The 20,566-nt window shown below is 40.1% G+C and overlaps 1 protein-coding gene across 2 annotated transcripts in view; it reads right to left on the reverse strand.

Annotated features, from left to right (window-relative positions):
• raraa (retinoic acid receptor, alpha a) overlaps positions 1-20,566 on the reverse strand; it is a 184,409-nt gene that overhangs the window by 101,325 nt on the left and 62,518 nt on the right. For both annotated transcript variants that reach the window (XM_088001066.1, XM_088001065.1), the window contains one exon: positions 1,609-2,411. In XM_088001066.1, coding sequence (XP_087857192.1) covers positions 1,609-1,762 — 154 coding nt within the window. In that variant the 5' untranslated portion in view covers positions 1,763-2,411. The remainder of the gene's footprint in view (positions 1-1,608; positions 2,412-20,566) is intronic.

Genomic DNA, 20,566 nt, shown 5'->3' on the forward strand with positions numbered 1-20,566 from the left:
CATCAAAGGAACAAAATGGAAAGTTTCTTGCTTGTTTCATTATTGGTTGCTGTATTATGTTTTTATGGTGTGAAGCACTTTGAACTGTTTTGTGACTGTAATGTAGCACATTACAGTCACAAAACAACATGCAGCCACACACAAAACAACATGCAGCCACACATCAAGTCAAGTTTACTACTCTAGCAGAGTAGTAAACTTGACTTGATGTGTGGCTGCATGTTGTTAGCATTTTGCCTTTACAATAAGAAAGTTCTGGGTTTGAATCTCAGCACCGGTTTGAGTATCACTCAGTAGCCTTAAGGTCTGAAAACCTTCATGGCATTTTTGGCCGGTTATTATATTATTTGTTGTATAACATCTGAAATGACCAACATTATTACATTATTGGCCTTCATTACATTATGGTTGCTACACAGGTGTCTCTTGTTTACAGGACAGAGAGGTGGCTGTAGGGCTGTACAAATAATGTGAATATATCATCCTCAGTGTGTGGAACATTTAGAAAAGGACTGCTTGTTGGCTAATGTACTCCCATTATGGATACAAATAAATAATAATTGAGTAATTGTGAATTAAAGTTTTATTAGATTAGAATTAGTTCCAACTGATTAATAACCTCTGCTTGGACCTTCTTTCACTATTGTATTTTGAACACCATCCAGAAGAGGGCACCACTGGTCATCCTTAAGCGAACCAGTTGAAACAAAAACAAAGATGGCAGGGCCATACCAGAACTGGAAAGAAAAACAGTCCAACAGAGTCTGGTGCGGAATGCAAAATGCACTTAATGCCATCCTGTTTTGAAATACAAACACTCAACAAGCTCCTTAACTCTCACTATGTTTCATTCTTTTTTTTCATCCAGCATATACTTTGAAAAGTTTTGCCCTATTTATTATGAAAAATGGGCAAACTTTTTCCAAACTTCCTTCTTTATGAAGAAACAGATTTCTGTTTCTTCATAAAACAGAAAACTCAGGTTTTTAAGAAAATGGCTGGTTATCAATTAATTATTCATTGATTGATAAGATCAGTCAACTTGCATCCCTAAGTCCAATTAGAATGTAAAACACAAGCATATATTTAGCTGGCAGAGCTGCTAGGCAGCAGAAGCCAACACCAGACACAAAATGCTGAAGGTCACAGAGTGACAGAAGCACAGATGAGAAAGATATGACAGAAGAAAACAGGCATATTCGGTAACTGATATTGTCATTGTAATATTTGTCAATATTATAACCGCTGCAAGAGCCTCAGTAGGCTGTTTGGAAAGTCATGGCATTAAAACCAAAGGAGCACCGCCCATTGCTCTAGTTATGCTAGACACACACACACACACACACACACACACACACACACACACACACACACACACACACACACACACACACACACACACACACACACACACACACACACTCTCGCATGTGCATGCACACCCATGCGCACATACACGCAAACACACATCCACACACAAAGAAAGTAAAACAACTTCAACAATTGCCATCATTCAAGAAGCAACTTGCACTTCAAACTGTAAAACGCAGCTGAAACACAAAACCTCCAGCAGGCAGATGAAAAGAGGGAAAAAAAAAGTTGACTTACTTGCTGGGGAGGGGGTGCTGTATCCACTGATGGGAAGTCCAGACAGGGCCGGAGGCGACATGCCCCCCAGCATGTGGGGGAAAAAGTAGGAGTAGGGGGGCATGGGGAAGCCGTTTAGGTGTCCGCCTGGCACCGGGTTGCCCTTCCCGGCCATGGTGGCTCGCCCACAAACAGAGCTCAGTGATGGAATCAACCCCTGGTTAAAATGCGGCCGACCCAAAGAGGAGTCAGTACGGGTTCCTGGGATGATTTAATCCCCCATAGAGAAGTTCCGTTAGTAGATATTCCAAAGGACTGCAAGGTAAAGGTTTGTCAAATAATCCACTTAAGGTTAAAAAAGTTCAGAAAACGCCTCCTGTAGATGTCAGCAGGACAAAAAAACCCTGTTTGTTTAGTTAGTATGTGTGTCTTTAGGGCTGACTTGCTGCGGACAAAAAGATAAAAAAGACACACAGCAGAAATATAAAAAGCTCTTTTATGCCTCCTTTCTCATGTATTGTTCGACGAGCTAAAAAGGCCTTATTTACAGGAGGCGTTGGAGGGACAGGGAAGCAGCACAGCCATTCTTTATCTTCAAGACGAAGGCAGAGAAAAAGAGGCAAGTTGAGTCACGAAGACGAGACTTTGATGACAGCGCACAGGAGCAGCGATAGTGGTGATAGGGGGGCTGCTAGTGGTTGGGATGCTTTCACAATTCACTCCTCCGCCGTAGAGCTCGCCGAGGGAATGTGCAGATCACATGATGCCATGGAAGAGTTGCTCTCCTTAGTCGGGCCTCTTCTTTGCGGTTGCGAAGCGTCTCCCTAGAAAGATAAATAGAAAAAAAAAACACAGAGGAGAGATCACTTAGTGCTTCAGTGACGAGGTAGAGATCACATCCCTTTGTAGTAAAGTGCCTGAGCAAAACTGTTCCTTTCCTCTGACGCTAATTAATGGGAATGTCTCAGCTGAAATGTTACAAAAACACCCCATCCTCCTTAATTATCTAATGGAGTGTTAAAGTTGGAGGTGTGTGATGTCTCCTTGCAGCTCTGTGCACACGCTCATTAACGGTGACAGGCCACAAACACGGTGGGAGGCAAGCCAAAACACAAGCCGAGACGGCAGCACAAAGGCAAACTTTGCTAATTACGCCAGTTTGCGGAAGGTGAGACCCAAGGTGCCGTTCTGGGAACCGCCAGAGCCTGGCGTCTGAATCCAGAGCAAAACAGATCTGTGATCATGGCAGAAAGCCGTAGCAGGACGCAGGGGCACTGACAGCTACTCGACCGAGGAGTACAATTACCACAAAACAGGATGTTAGCATTGCCATACATTCAAGAGTGTGATAGGTTTTGTTGGGGAGGGTGGGGGTTTAAGAGACACACAAGCAAAAGCGGGAGTCATGTCTTTACATGAGCTGGGATGCTCAGGAATGTGGCGCTCTAGCGTGAATGACATGGGGACATGGCAGGAGGGGTCAGGTCGGCCTGTTCCCGCTTGCATGGAGCATGAGCGGCACAGGAGTACCACAGGTGAGACGGGTGGAGAATAAAGCCAGAGCGAATACCACAGAAACGCCTTCAGCTCTGGTTCACTGTAAGAGGAAATGATAAATATTAATGCATTTCCACTTCATTCTGAATAAGGATGCAGTCGTTTTCAGAGAAGTTCATTTTATAGGCTTTGCATTCATTTGAATTGTTATTAATTTGCTCATTATCAAAGATATAAAAGGCCACTTTTCCCACATTCACCTGGTTTGTTTAGGAAATGCGTGCTGAAAGGAGGAAATGCATTGGCGTGAGAGTTTTTAGTGTATTCTAAAGCCACGAGTCAGGTCTGCTTTGATTTCCTTTTATAGCCCCTCTTCTTACCTTTCCAGTCGGCTAATACATCATATAAATCACCTTTACGGTGTTATATCTGACTGCATGATATAAAATATCTATTACTGTTAGAAAACATTGCCTCAGTGGAGTCCTTACTGCAAATTTGTTCAAAATTAAATGCATCACCATGAAAGAAACGTACATTGAAGTTTGTCTTACAAACGTAGCCATATCTTTTATATACCTTTTCACACATATACGAACAAAAGCCTTGTTTCGGTCGAGTATTTTTTCTACTACTGCCCTCTTTTAAAATCATCAGGTGAATTTAGAGCCATCAGGTTAGTATTTTGGCTCAAAATGCCAATAAGACAAAAAGATAACTGGTGTGAACTTCATATGGTACTTTACTGTTGGAGAGGGAGAATTACCCACAGGTTGAAACTTGGACAGTCAACTGCACCGTCATTGTCAAATGTGGAATGGGCAGTTTGGATGATGGGTGACATCTTACACCATTGTGCACTAACACCAGTCGTCCTTCTGCTGTAGTGAACTCATCATCCTATTCCATTTACTCACAGCAGTCAGGCTGGGGAAGACGTACCACAGCAGAAAGTGCCACTGCCAAAGCTTAGCTACGCTACGATCCATCCAGGGTTTTTACATCAAGGTCACTGTACAGTAGATTTTGTACAAAAAAATACAACTAAACTAAATCCTTATTATGACAGAGCACTCATAAAATAATGATGAAAATTTGCTTAACGTTTAAATATCCTGACTTATTTTTATATGTATAAAGCACATTTCTGACATCAAAGTACCTGATTGCAAAACAATAATTAACTAAAGAGCAGCCTGAAGGATTCTTTTTCTGTCTCAGACTCTGAACATTAATTAATCCCACAAGTCCTTTTCAGAAGGGCTCTTATTGAAGGAGTTCATTCATGTTTGAAACTAAAAGGTAAAAAAAAAGAAAAGGCATTTTAACATTTCCAGAAGCTGGAGAATGAACCTAATCACCATGCCAGAGGTGACGATAAAAGCAAAATGGTTGCATCGAGACAAGCGCACACCGTGTTGGGAGGAAGCAAGGTAAGACTGATGATGTGAATAATCGGCTGTGAAAACTGCACACGGGAGACTGGAACTGGCCAACGCCGGTAACAAACGCTCCACATCCTCCTTCCAGGCCAAACCGGTCACAACAGCTGCGTCCGTTGAGCCGACTCTGCTGGTTCTCTGCCCCGTTTCTGCAGAGCTCGGCTGCACACAAATTATCATTATGCATTTTCCTCCATCTTTCTCTCTCTTGCATCATCTGGAAATCCTCGCCACTCTGTCTGAGCACAGCTTCAGCATGTTGGTGACCAAAATATATGGCAGGTTTTGCCATTGCAAGGCAGTGGAAGTCCGTCAGCAAGACCAAATAATATGCAACAGGCCAACAAAGTTGGCGACAACCACACACTCTACCAACTAGTCCTTTGTTGCTCATTATGGTGACTGTGGCAGGTGTTGCGTTATGTTTATGACAGCGTAATGTCAGTCAACTCTTCATATACAGTGTTACTGATTTTATTTCATTTATTTTGTTTTCAATTAGCAAAAAACTATTACTGCAAAAATGTAATCTTTTTGTGATGGAAACAAAATACTCAACTTTTAATAACACTTTTTGGATTCTCTTTAAAGTCACAGTAATGACTTTATCTTAAAAGCACATTAAGTAAAATTCATTTATTTATAATGTGTTCATGTTCTGTTTTCAGAGCAAAGACTTGTTTTTCCCCATATTTTTTCATTATTTAATTTGCAATTATTTACAAACTGGATGCTGGTCTTTTCATATGGCACATGTGAAAAAGGGGTATCTACAATGATTTGCAAATTTCTTTCCAATAAAATGTGACTACTTTATTCCATCTAAATATTGTATGATTACTAAATTGTTGAACAGGTAAAACGTTTTTTTATTTTTTTGTTCCTCTCAAAATAACATTTTATTGCAGGCAAGAGCCTTTGACTTGATACTTCAGGCCTAATTACAAACGTTTCGCCACCACTGAAACAAAACGCTGTTATTAGCTGGTTAATTAGTGAGGCTATACTGTTTGTGTTTGTTTTTTACCCTAACTTGCCCTACTGCAGTAAATTTTAAATGAACTGATGGCAACTGAAAAACCGTATTACTCTTTCCGAAGGTTTTAATCTCACACCTTCCCTCTGTTGGGGAAAGTGTTGCTACACAGTTTGAATGCAAAAGATGCTCCTCCATACTTCGTTACTGACTTAAATGCTTCAAGCAGCCAGACCGATTTTACTGTTTGCAATTGGAACATGGCTATTTTCGAAGCGTTGGGATTCCCAGAAACCAAGTTCCAACTTCTGACGTAAATATAACTCTGCAGGGGTGTTTGCAACCAAAATAAAACTATAAATATGGATGTTAATGCGTAAATATAGACTGATTCAACTCACTACTCTCAGTAGGAGGTGCCTCTGTGCATGAATTTGTTTATTGCGACCCACATTTTGTGCCAAACAAGAAAATACAAAATGTAGAAAGACTTTTTGTTTTGACAGGTCAACCAAAAAACACCATGAACATATCGGAGCGTTCCTATTTGCTGCCATTTTGTGCACACAGAAGAAAAAAATACACAGCTGACAAGCGAGCTTCTATATTATAAAAATAAACACTTATGGAGCAAAAGCAGCCTCAGATTAAGCAAAAATGCAATGAAGTAGAAAAGTCAAAAAGACCCCCGGGCTTGGAGTCGCATCATTAATGTATTTCCTTTTAAAGATTTAAACAGAATTCTTAGCACTTGCCAAATTCATCTCAACAGCTTCCAAGCAAGGTGGCGCATGGAGGGCGTCTCCTCGGGGGACGGACGCCGTCCCTTACAGTGAGGGGCAAAATAAAAATAAACAATCTGGGTCAGCTGGACTTAACTCTCTTTGGCATATAGCAGGCAGAGGGAAGGAAAGGTTAGAGGTTATGGGGCATGAGAGCCTGTGATGGGTTATGACAGCAAACACTGAATTAATAATCAAAAAAGGCAGGAAATGGCAGCGCGAGGTCAGGGCAGGCGAGCGCTCCACACGCAAAACGCAGCCACAGGGGGGAAGCTGCAGAACGCATGGCATGCAGAGGATCTCTGTTCACACACGGACCAGGACATGGGAACGTACACACTGATCAGTGTGTGGAGGGATACATGAGCAAAGTTTAAAGGTGATCCGGAGGAGAAAGTAGAACTAAAGAAATGTGTATTTTCTGTCCTACATTGGTGCACAATGAACCCTAATGCAGCAGATTTCCTTCTGAACAACTGGATCTGAAATGTGTCAGAGGCAGCTGCTGAGCTGGGAGGAATAATACGTTATGTTGACGCCTTCATGTCCACGATAACGGACCTGTTGTTTCAATATGCAGCGTCTTTTAAAAGTATCCCCCCTGTTCGGTGTTGTGTTCTTTTATTGCTTTTAAAAATCAAAGGCAGTCAGGAACACTGATGTACCAGTGAATGGACCTTCCACACACACAGGTGTGTTTAAACTACAGTCACTTGAGACACACTCACTACATTCCACTCATTGTGAAAATACAAAGTAACTCCCCTACAAAGGAGGTAAATATTTATGCAATATTTTACCTTTGTTAGTATTCTTATTTAATTGTCAGAAAACAAAGGCCAGAAAATCTACTACATGAAGTCACCTCAACTCAGAAACCGTCAGTCAGTGAGGCTGGTAGAACGATGTCCCTCCTCAAACGTCACGGCCTCCCAACCTCACGTACACCCAGCCTCACGGACACGCAGCCTCACGGACACGCAGCCTCACGGACACGCAGCCTCACGGACACCCAGCCTCACGGACACCCAGCCTCACGGACACCCAGCCTCACGGACACCCAGCCTCACGGACACCCAGCCTCACGGACACCCAGCCTCACGGACACCCAGCCTCACGGACACCCAGCCTCACGGACACCCAGCCTCACGGACACCCAGCCTCACGGACACGCAGCCTCACGGACACGCAGCCTCACGGACACCCAGCCTCACGGACACCCAGCCTCACGGACACCCAGCCTCACGGACACCCAGCCTCACGGACACCCAGCCTCACGGACACCCAGCCTCACGGACACCCAGCCTCACGGACACCCAGCCTCACGGACACCCAGCCTCACGGACACCCAGCCTCACGGACACGCAGCGGCACACGAAATGGAAGCAGCTCAAGCGCACTACTCTCCAATATTTATGAGGACTTCAGCGTGGGTTGATGAATACGTCAGAAGTGAGATAAGATGTTGCAGGGGAAAAAAAACAACAAAACGCAGTGTGTACAAATGAACGTACACAATCCACACAGGATGAAATAAACATACCCTTAGCTGAGCGTACGGGTGCTGTGGGCAGTCACGCATGGCCTGTGTGCTAGTTTTATGCTCTCGATCACACATGCGTATCATCCCTGCGTCCTCAAGGAGGGGTCTTCCAGTTCACTGCATTTACTGTATATTACTAGTTCATCATGGTAGGAGGCGGGTTGAATAACCCCGTGTTTCCAGAGGTGAAAGGTGTTATTGGTAGATTTGGGTTTTTTGACAAGTGTGTAGCACAGGACGTCATCAGGGTAGTTCAGAACCAAGTACTACATGGATTAAAATACAGAAATATAAACGATGTTACGTTCTGTCTGCTATGGGTGGCAGGAAAGCAGCAATAATAAGGATAGAAAGTGTAAACGCACAAAACTAGAGTAAATCCTGGGACCACACACACAATCCAAATACAACACGGCCAAATATGAACCATTTCCTCAAAAACTCAACCAATGAAAACATCCGTCATCTGTGTGGGGCTCCTTCAACAAAACGTAACCGGTCGACCATAGCTGTGAGGTGTGAGTTACGTCAACACGAGCTTTCATGACATGAACCCATCTGAAACACCGTGTCTCCTTCTGTTCCCCGCTGCTACTGAACTCAACCAGAAAAAGTGGCTGTGCAAAACATCCCCATGTCACCATGTAGCTGACAGTTGACCTTTTTCACATGAAATGTCACCACTTCCTCACATTATCCACGTAGGCATCTGTGAGAGATTTTGTCAGGATTCATAAATTCATACTTCAGTTAAGGTCAATTTATGTCAAAGTCGCAGGGAGCTTGAACCTGAACGGAATTCTTGGCAGTTCTAATTTGAGGTGATCTACTCAGTTATTCACAAAATATCCTATTCACCAGATTTGACAGCAGGTGCTGGATCCTGAAAGATCGGGATATGTTGGCAATGTCCCAAAGCAGAGGGATAGTTGTGATTAGCATTGGGCAAATTTAAATCTGTTATACTCACAAATGCATCTTTTTTTATTATACTCATTTTTCATGACACTTTACACGTTACCTTTATTTGCAATATTGTCTTACCAGTTAACATTTTTATTTGACCCTTTGCAGTTTTACCTTCAGTTATTCTAAAGTCAGACGTCATTGGAAAATAGATATACCCTGGAAATACTCTACATATTTATATTAGTGCAGACCAACTTAAATCTATTAAGAGTTGACTTTTTAACTAATTTTAAATGAGTATTGCTAAAATAATTGTCATTCCATCTTTTCCTAAATATATTGAGTTCCGTCTCAAAACCCAAATGAAGTGAATAAACTGATTTTCTAGCTTGAGAAGCTAGCCCGTATTCAGCAGGAGTACACTTTATCTGAGTAGTGGGTGTTTACCTTCTACATTAAAATACATTTAGAGTTTGGCACAGCAGCATGAGACTGAGTGCACTTCAAATCTTGAGTTCACATTTGTTAAATGTGTGTTGTAGTTTGAAGAAACAGATTCAACTTTATTCTACTTTTGTTCCAAATGTTGTGAAATATGCATTTTTCTTTTCCTTTTACTGAAAGTTTTAAAATCGCCATTTAAAGAGGTAAAAATCATAAGAAAATAATGTCAACTGCTTCAGACTGATGGGAAATTGTGCTAAAACTGATGTGTATTTTAGCATTTTATTGTTGTATTGTTCTTTTTCAACAAGACAAAAAAATCTGATCTGGTTTAAATGTTGTCTTGGAACACAGAGATAAAGAAAATGGTAACTAAAGTGTATTGAATGCCATTGCTGGGTGAGTTAAGCACTACATAATTACAATATTAGCATACAGCATGTGATAGTGGTAGTCTTTTCTAAACTGCATTAATTAGCATCAACTAGAAGCTTAATGTAACTTCTTTCAGACTGTCTGACCTCCTCAGACTTCCAGCTCAGCGGTTCTTCCTCCTGAAACGATACAGGAGTCTGACACTGAGACTGAGAGAGCAAAAGGTGGGAGCTACTTTTCAATGCCAGCCCAAGAATGGAGCTGAGAAAGGCTAAAGGGTGCTAAGTGAACATTCAAGGTTGTGAGAATCCTCAGTGGCTTTGCCAAGGCCCCCCCTGCTGGGTGAATCCACTTGTCAGAGGAGCGGGCTGGGTGACATTTCTGCTCACCTCACAAAGGTCAGCCCTTAATTATCTCAAATGCCAGCAAGCACGGCACCTGCAAAAAATAAACCCGAGGATGAGCACTGGAAGTGTGTGCGTCTGCTTCTCCAGCGCGAAATGAGCCCCAGCGTGTCTGTCAGAGCAGAACCAGACCATCTGCCCACCTGCATGAGCCGCAAACACACAATCCAAACCTGGGAAGGTGCACATTGTTGCAAACAAAGTATAGAGATGAACTGAGAAGTCGGCCGGAGTCCTGAATGTGGTCGGTTTCCAGCCTGGCAAGCTTTTTTTTTTTTAGAAAATAATTTAAAATCACGTCTTTTTCCAAACAGTGAATAAATAATTTCTAAAGCGTTACAGATCACACAAGTAACATTATTTTTCAGTGTGGACATTGTGACTGAGGGAAAAACACAAAGCTTTTTTCAAGACATTAAAGATGTTCAAAGCTGAAGTTAGATAAGAAGTTGTTAAAAAGGTAGCAGCATGTTTTAAGAGATAAGAGAGAAAACATCTTCAGTTCATTCCAGCTTCGAGCGAGAGCAAGACTTGAAGCAGATGATAGCAAGGCTAAAAAGATTACAAATCTTTAAAAAAACTTTTCTGCTCTGACACACACACACAGTGTGACATCACCTCTGAGAACAATATAATGACTTACAGAAAAAAATCCTAAAAATATATTTCAGTTTGCTTCTTTTATCTTCTGTTATAGCTCTGGAAGAAAAATTAATCAGCTAAGATCAGAATCAGAATGTAAAACAGCTTCATAAAAGATGCAGAGTGGAAATCAGTCATGAAAATTCTGATCATTCTAAATGTAAAGTTATATAGTAATAGTTGTGTAAGACAAATTAACAAACCTATAGCACCAAGTCTGATTAACCAAATGAGGAAGAGTGTATTTCTTCTAGAGCAAACGGTACCTTCCATGAGGATTGGAGTACAAAAAAAAACTGAAAACAGCTCCTGGAAAAATAAGCAGACAGATTATGGCGCGACAGATAACAGCAGAATCTCCTAAATATATGACAAACAGCTGAGGTTCATTCTCAGAGGCCCTACAAATTGTCAGCATAAATCAGGGGAAGTAGTAGGGAGAACTTGTGAACTCGAGGCATTGAGCAAGCCTAATTATTTCTGGTCAGAGTGCACTTGGTGACAAAACTCCAAGCATATCTGGCCATCCATAGAAAGCAGTGTTTGCTTTTTGAGCTACTCACTGTAGCTATTCGACTCGAGTCAATATTTGCAGGAGGCTATGGTAACAGAAAGCTCTCCTGAACCGCATAAACACACTCCTGTATGCATGACCCTCACACACTCTTGCACACACACACACACACGCACACACACAAAACAACAAATCTGCCTGGAGAATCCCACTCGCGCTCGAAGGGGACGAGGGAGACAAAGGGCCATAGATCATGTTGTGGACGGCGCGCAGTGAGCTCCTTGTATCTACGTCCCCCCCTTGCATTTTTCTCTGGTTCTGAGAAAACATTAAGGGCTGGTCCCTATTGTTTACACAGCTGGCTCCATGGAAAAGATTGCTTAATATGAAATATGGAGAGAGTGGAGAGGTGAGAGGGAGACGAAAGGAAAGGGAGCCAAGTGAGAGGGATATGGCGGGATGGGGTGACACTGTCAGGAAAAAGAGAAAAGAGGGCGGCTAATGGGAGAGGTGAGAGTGGGACCTGGAGTGTGGCGCTGCTGAATCAGATGAGGAGCGAACCTGAGGAAGAGCTAAAGAGTAAACGCAGCAGAGAGCAGAAAGCCGTGAGGTTTCAGTGGTGAGGGAGTCATGCCTCCTGTGGTCTGGGGTCTGCAGTGCATGTTGTTCTTTCTTAGTAATCACACACTGCCTCCTCACAGGCAGCTCTGCCTCTTAAGGCTCAGGCAGAAACTTTCAGACATATTTCTTCAACAGAACCTGAAAAAGGTTTTATGAAATTGAAAATAGCATAGTAGAAATCTTACCAAAAAAAAAGACATCTTAAAAACCCCACTGCAGCCCTGAGTCGGGGCTGCAGACTAACTTTCTGCACTGGTATCTAAATTATTCAGTTAGGTTTACCACCACAACCCTTAATGGGCACCAAGAGTTTTCACAGCTGTGTTATTACCTCAAATATAATATTAAAACGCAACATTTTCTCATTTTCTGTGCAGAATGATCATTTAAGTAGGGATGTAACAATATGAAACATGGGATTTTTTTTTTTTGCATGAGTTCATCCCTCCATGGTTTCAGGGGGATTGATGCCCGTCTCCAGCTTTAATAGAGAACTGGGAAGGTCAAAGGGCAACGCATATGCACAAGACAAGGAACGATGCATGTACAAACTTTACAGTAACCAGTTAAACATGCAACATATTCAGTTACCACAGCTATCTATTAAAAAAAGTTAAATATATATTGTAACATAAGGATTATATTCTTAATTTTTAAAACTTGTATCCTTCTAGTTTATTAGCAATACCTTATGTATATGTTTTAATAGCTACATTTTAAAACCAATTGAATAGTTAGTAATAGTTATTTTTTTAAATTGTTCACAATCTCCAGTAATTACTATGTATTATTTTTATTACAGTAGTAGTAGTGCTGCATGTGAAATGAACAAATAACAGCAGTCCCAGTAACACATCCAGCATGTAGTTTGTAGTTTTTGTTTCTTTTTTTACAAGCAGTGATTAACAAACTTCACTGCTTGTGTTTAATTGATGAGCATGTAGAGTTTAACGGGTGTTGATGACAGTCTGCAGCACGGACAAACAACGCACCCACCACTGAGACTGTTGAGCTTTTACAAGCGGGGAGGATCCAGTAAACTATTTTAACAAGCTTTAAAATATGACATTTGTGAAGGTTTAATGGAAGATGCCTCTCGGTTCATCTGTCTGTGAAAAAATACAAGCCACTGTGGGCTGCGTCTATACCAAACCCTGGTTCGTAACATTGCAACTGGTTAAATATATATTTGTAGAAACGTTATCTGACCTAGCATTAGCCGAAACCTGAGCGGCTGGGTAAGGACTTCACTAGCATCGAGTTGTTTCTTTCTGCACAGACAGAACAACATCCGTGTCTTTGGACAGGGATAGTTGGGAAAATGTTCGGTGAACTAGTGTAACCAACACCGTGCTGCACTAATAAGCTCCCCTAAGCAACTTAATTGGATTGGTTCCTCTTACTTGGATCAGCACCTTGGCAGGTAGGCTTCCTGTGTTCCCTTGTGAACCAATTAGCTGCATTGTTAGGAGCTAACTACTGTGCAGGTCTGAAGTGAAGATTGAAAAACATAAACAAGTCCGATTTTATAGAGTATGGAAATAGTAAACCATGAACCAGGAAGACAAAGAACAGTGGCTGGTGACCCCAACGACCCTATTAATGACACAAAGGGACGCATGAAACTACATAACAAAACACCGAAATCAAGCAACTACTCAAAATTAACAAGACTCTTCCATATAAAAATATCACCTGAGAATCAATATGATACTAGGCCTGTCACGATAACAAATTTTGCTGAGCGATTAATTGTCTAAAAAATTATTGCAATAAACGATAATATTGTTTCAAGACCTTTTGACACTGATTTAATGGAAATGACTAATAATGCACGCTATTTCCTGCCATAGATAGATACACTTTATTTTCAAAAGAACACATAACACTGGAACTGATAAACTAAAACAAAACAACCAAAAATAAAATTGATTCTTAGTCTCCATTAACAAAAAACTTACTTAAATAAAAACTAAACAACATGAAGCCAAAGTGGAAATAAATACTGCATTCAACCAAAAGAGTGCAGATTATGAAGTCTGTACACTATATTGCCCTTCAGTAATCACTAGATTTAGATAAAGACAGGCACATCTGACTACGCTGACTATAGTCACATGCATCACAGGTAGATTCTAATAAAGCATTGATTAATGCCTGATATTAAAATTAGTTAACTGGACTTGTAGCCATTATTTTGGGCTACAAGTCCAAAATAATGGCTGTGTGGCTGGACACCACACAGCATGATCGAACCGATCGAACTGTTATACCTATGATTTTTGTCAGCTAATGTGTGGTCTCAGGTCGTATCGTGTGCACTGGATTTTACACTAAGGAAATAGGAAGGGAAGGTCAGTGGAACACCGGAGTTCAGTCTTTTTTCATTCAGTGTCATCAAGAGAAAGAAAAAAAGTCAGGAAGAGACGATAAAGCCGATAATTAAAATGAGGGTCGATAGATTTAATTTATTGTGCGATTAATTGATTTATCGTTTATGGCAACAGGCCAATATGATGCCCCAAAAAAACAAGCTCTTACTATGTTGGTTAAATTATCAGGTTAACATTGTTGGTTGAATAAATGATTAGAGCATAGAATCCAAAGGGAAAACGATAAAAGACCTTTTATTTTTATTTTGTTTATGTTTGAGACATGGCATGTCAAACAAGGTGTGGGCCAAATATTGGTATGAAAGTATACCAAAGTTTTTTTTTTTTTTTTTAAATGCTAGGTTCAAATGTATATAAGTTATGATTTTTTTTTCACTTCACATTGTTGTGAATTTCTTGGATTTGCAGTTAGAGTGTTGACTAACAACTGCTGTGTGTGTGTTTGAGTGATATAGGTGGAATAAACTAAACCAGTCACCATTTTGAGCTGTACCGTCCCTGCCGTGTAAAGTCCTTCTAATGAGAGAGCAAATGAAGTTTTCTATAGAAAGCAACTCTCAGCTAAATATTCCACAATTCTGCACTGCACCCCTTTCACATGACTGAACATATACAGCAAACACAAACAATTAACATCATTTGATGATAGTTTGGAGTTATACTCATCAGACAGATACCAGGACTAATTTTGGAAAATAACAATGTTAATGCCAATGTAATGAGAATCCGTATTTTCCATGTTTGTTTAAATGTCATAATTCCACTAAAACCTGGTATTTTTACTTAAGGTCATGACATTGTTGAAATCTACTGGCCCATGCCTAAACCACAGAGGATATCAATGTTTTTTATGAGGCTACCATCAAGAACCTGAGCTTCAATTGGTCAAAAGGACTCCATCATGAAGACTTTCTTTAAAGGAAGAAGAAAGAACAGCACTTTAATATTTATTTTGTACTTCAATAATGGATCAAATTAGTTGAGCTCCACTGTGAGTAAAGGCTATTTCTAAATGGAAGGATGAGTTTGTAATAATTGGAGGGGTAGAGTACCCTTTTTCTGGATGACAACAACATAATAAACTGTTCTGTATGAAAGCAGGGAGCTGAGTGTGCCCTATCCACTGCATACAGTTCTCTCTGTGTGTGCGTGTGAGAGAGAGAGACTGGCAACCTCAGTCCCCCTCAAAGCCGGTTCCAGTTAGTGGAAGAGGCCCAACAGAAATTAAGTCCATATTCCTGAGAAACTCAAACACACATAAAAAAAGAACATTTATAGTCAAAACACTTAAGCTGCCACACCTCATTATGCATGAACATACTGTAGATATGGGTCCGGACCTTTATATCACCCCCCGCCCCTCGTGAAGGAAACCAAAGACAACCCGCCTTAAGAACAGCTTTTGTTTTTCCTCCAGGCCGCTCACACAATCACGGTGCGTGTGTATCGGCCTTTATGGCTGTGTCACCTTTGTGTACCTATCCAGGATATCTGGCTGACAATGTTATGTGAAACACTCCAGCACATTCCAACACAGAAGATCCAATGACACGAGCGGATGACGCACTAAAGCGCAGGGGCCCCTTCCTGTTTATACCACCACTTGCTTGCTTAAGGATCAAACAAGAGCTGGTCTTAAGAGTGGGCACGCCCTCTGGGTCCTGCAGTCAACCTCAATGTCAAGACCATTTCTATAAAGAAGGGAGAACTGCACACATCAATATACCCATCACAATAAGAAAGAGAATTTTGTGTGCAACAGCTATTCTGTAGTGTGCGTTAAGGAACACAAAAGGAGCATGTTTATTTATTGACGTCTACGTTCTCCAACCGCCAACATGGAGCTTTTAATAAGCGGCCGTCAAATAGTGTATGTATACAGAGGGTGTGTGTGTTTGCGAACAAAAAGCCAGCCTGACTCACCAGAATAAATGTCACTGTATTTCCATGGGGCATGTTACAGTCTTGTTTATAGAGAGCTAAATTCAATTAGCTGAATAATTCACTATTGAGTGCAACTGTGTGTACATCAGTATATTCACACAGAGAGGCGCACGGCTTTTATCATCCGCCCTGGCACAGTCATTTATAAAAGCTTCCAGGACACCAGGATAAACTAGTGATGAATGACTTCATACCACCATATTGAATTATAGGCCAAGGACATATACCTGTGACACACTGTGCTGCTATGTAGCAAACTGCCCCAATGTCTTGCAGAAGTATTCACACCCCTAGATTTTTTTTTAATTTTTTTTTTACATTTCATCATGTTACAACTAACTTAATAAAATACATGTATTTCATTGTATAAAATAATGTATTTTATTAAGACTTTATATGATGGATCACCAATTTTGTTTCCTCCTTGACATGTCTGCTGTGTTCCTGTATTTATACTCAGATTACAGTACACAACTAGTTATGTAAAGAAATAAAAAAATTAAAAATTGTTGATGGACATATGGCTACAGGTAAGCCGTGTTTGCTAATTGTCAGACATCTGTTCTGCATAAAATTTTGTTTTGGGTTGCCAGGTCTTAAAACAAAATGCGTAAACCCCATATTTTTATTTCTTTAAAACGGCAGTATTATGTATTTTCCAGGAACACACTGAAAGTTTATGGCACCATAAAGGTTAAGACTTTATTTGAAGGGGTTTGCATAAGACTGACATTATACCGTCACAAACATTATATAACACCTGTCATAAACATGAAGACGTTTTTATGAATGTTTATGACTGTTGCCATGAAGTGCCGTTCCGTAAATAATGACACTTTTAATGCAAGTTTTAGTTCAACTTTGCATTAAAAGTGTAACTATTTACCAAATGACACTTTATGACAACAGTCATAAACATTCATAAAGACTCCCTCATGTTCATAACAGGTGTTATATAATGTTTATGACAGTGTCATGTCAGTCTTATGCAAACCCCTTCAAATAAAGTGTTGCCCAAAAAAGTAACTGTTACCATCAGTTGATATGACAATGCCATATACATTTAATATGACTTAAAAGAAATTTTAACTTTGTAATTCAGCGCCTTGAAACTGGTCCTCTGTCTCTTTAAAAACTCCTACTCTTTCTGAAACTCCACTGTCACGAAGTCAAGACAACATAGCTTATTTAATAAGCAGTTCCACCAGGTGTTTGCTAATTGCAGCTGGCTAGTCTGAAGGAGCTGAGTGAGGGAGTCATGGGGGTGGGCTGTTCTTTGTGAGGTGGCAGCTTGGAAACTGCAGGAGCTGTATCTCATAGGTGGCGCTAGGTCCACACAGGCATATTTGCACAGCTGAATGGTTGCCATGGAGACTAAAGCATATCTCAAACATGCATGAAAGAATCAAGGAAAATCTCAAGTATGTTTTTTTTCTGAGTAAATAACATTACGTATTGAGTTTTTTCAGTTGGTCTATCATCTAAAATCTAAATAAACCACATTCCAGTTTGTGCATAAACACCTCCATGTCATGTATTCTCTACTGCTTTTAAGTTCTGATTCAAAACAATAATATCTGTTAAAAAAAAAAAGCAACAGAAGTTGCACACTTTGTACAAACATATCTAAGTGTGATGAAATGACCATGTCAGCATGCAAGCTGCAGTACACAAAAGTCACATGGTGGCACCCAGAGCTGCTTCCTACTGAGCTGTTTTCCTTATTTAACGCCTCTGACCGAGCTGGACTCGACATCCCCCTCATGCTGTATGCCATTCTTTCCACTGGAAAGAAAATACATATTTCTACAGCTCACCACCAATGCCATTAGCTAACTAAGCAGGCCATCAGTAGCAGTATGTGGGTCAGAGTGAGATCACTGAGAGCACTGTCACTATGCGTTTGTGTGTGTATTCATGTGTATTAATGCTTATATAAAACAGCGGGTCAGGGTATGTAGGTCAATCCCGACACGGATGAATACGACAAAGTGGAGGTCAACAGCTACGACCTTTCTAGGACACATTCATTAGCTATCCAACGTTGCGTGTTTGTGTGCGTGTTTGCGTGTGTGTGGGTGTGTGTGTGTGTGTGCGTGTGCAGCTGAGCAGTACAGAGGTCATCAAAGAAATGCCAAAGCTGCAAGATTAGGAGCAAATATAAGCCAAATGCATCCACAATAAATTGTACATGTAAATCCACAGACCATCTGGAAGTCAGGAAATATGTGAAACTAAGCAGAAAAGGTAAAAACAACAGCTGGATTCTGGATACTGTTTTCTCGTTATATTCTGCCTAGCAACAGGGTCACCAGGAAGCCTAAACTCATGATCTATGTGAGCATCTTCATGTGAGAAAGACATGGATGTTGGAAATTATTCTCTTATGATACTATTATACTTCCACTCCATTTTAAATAGTGGGAATTATTTCTGTTCTGTTATGATTACTATAATGTGATTTACCCCAGTAAAACAGCTTGTGAAAAATAATAAGCAAGATAAAGATAAAAATTCCCTAAGTAGCAAGAAAAAGAATCAGAGAATGGGTTCATCTTCATAGTTTGGTAGCCTGCTAATCGTATAAAAAAAAAAAAAAAAAAAAAAAAAGCTTTGGTACATAGCTCAATTTTAAAGTCACAATGTGGAGCAGGAACAACAGAAAAGAATAAAAAGAAACAAATTAATAATTCTTTCTATTTTTTTTTCTATTTTGATGAATATTCATCAAAACAGGGAATTCATTTTGAATTTAGATGCGAGAGTACACTATTTTGGGTTCATGAGAAGGAGACAAAACTTTTGCCATATTTTTGAAGAAAACCAACAATCCCATATTGTTTTTTTTTCTTGTTCCACAAATAGAAAAAATGTTTCACAAACTGTGTGGGGAAAAAAAAAAATCAGCAGAACAGTCCAGTTCAGTGCTGATTGGTTCATGAAGAGCAGTTTTTATGCATGTCTAATTCTAAGGTGCTCCTAATGCCTAAAAATCCTCCAGAGTAATACTTTTTTTGTTTTCACAAGTAGAATAAAAAACGCACTCACTATTTGTTCAGCGTAGAATGATCTATTTCATGTTTGATTATTCTAAGTAATTAAGATTTAAACCAGATATGATAAAACATAGTCCAGCCAACTCCTTAAAATCTACAGACCAGCCCTTTAATTTGGCCCTAATAGAAAGCTTCAAAGCTAGTTAGCCAGTCTGATTTTTCTCAGTGTTCATGGACTATTCATGGTGGAGGCTCTCAATACTTTTTTAGCCATGTCTTATCAGCTAAATTGAAGAGTACTTTTATTAGCTAACTGTGTCACTGCAGCTTTACAACAGGACACATTGTTCTATAATTCAAAATAAGAGTCTCAAACAGAGACACAGTAGGGTGTTAAGTGTAAAACATTTACCATTATATACCAGGCACATCATAATCACTTTTACAACACCAGACAAGGTCTGACTGCAGGTGTTTTAGAGCTTTATATTGTAAGATCTCATTACACTCTGACCACATGTCAAGTAAAAAGTGTTATTAACTGAAAGCATTCTCCCTGCTTGGGAGATAGTGGAAATAAAAAATTACCTTTATCTCACTGAAAAGATAGGGAGATAAAGGAGTGAACAACTTAGCCCCAAATACAATATTCATACTTATCCCTGATCTGACAGGACACCACCAGCTTGTACTTCATTAAGTAGCCTAGTGATGTTTGCTTAGCGTCTACTGGTGTTTGTAATTGTCCGATTAGACAGTGACTAAATGAAAACCTGTTAACGGCAGAAGAAGCAATTAGGTAGGGGTTAAGAATGATTTATTCTTAATATATTAAACAAAGCAAAGTTTACATCAAATAATGGCAGCTATATTAGCATGTACCATGGAAGCTCGTGTTCTTCAGTATCTTCAGACACAAGCTCATCATTTCCTCATTCACTGTTTGTATGTTACTTTTTAGTCATTAGCTTGATGGTTGCCTTTTAGCAGTTAGTTTGATGGTTATTCAGTGCAGCACTTGTTACCACTGTTCCTTGGTTCAAATCTCAGCATGGGGGCAGCCACTAGCTTCAAGGTTATTCCGTAGTTTCTAGATTACTCCGTAGCTGCTAGCTTTTAGGTTACTCTTGAGTTGCCATCTTCTAGGTTTTTCTATAGAGGTTAGCTTCTAGGTTACTCTGTAGCTGTTAGCTTCTGTATTTCTTTAGCCACTATGTTCTATGTTATTCCTTAACCACTACTCCTTAGCTGTTAACTTGCAGGTTACTCTTTATCTGTTAGCTTGCAGGTTAATCTTTAACCTGCTCTTTAACCTAACAGCTAAATAACTCTGTAGCTGTTAGCTTGTAAGTTACCCTTTAGCTATACACATGTACTAAAAAGTGGTTTTGTGATTATATAATTTCATGTTACTGTACTGGCACTTCTTACTATCCAGGGAATCTAAATACTTTCATCCTTTCTCTTATTAGCACAAGAATGCAAATATCCAAAGAC

Source organism: Poecilia mexicana, unplaced genomic scaffold (assembly GCF_051168715.1).
Source record: "Poecilia mexicana isolate PSO_F unplaced genomic scaffold, ASM5116871v1 scaffold_19, whole genome shotgun sequence".
In the NCBI taxonomy this organism is placed as follows: domain Eukaryota; kingdom Metazoa; phylum Chordata; class Actinopteri; order Cyprinodontiformes; family Poeciliidae; genus Poecilia; species Poecilia mexicana.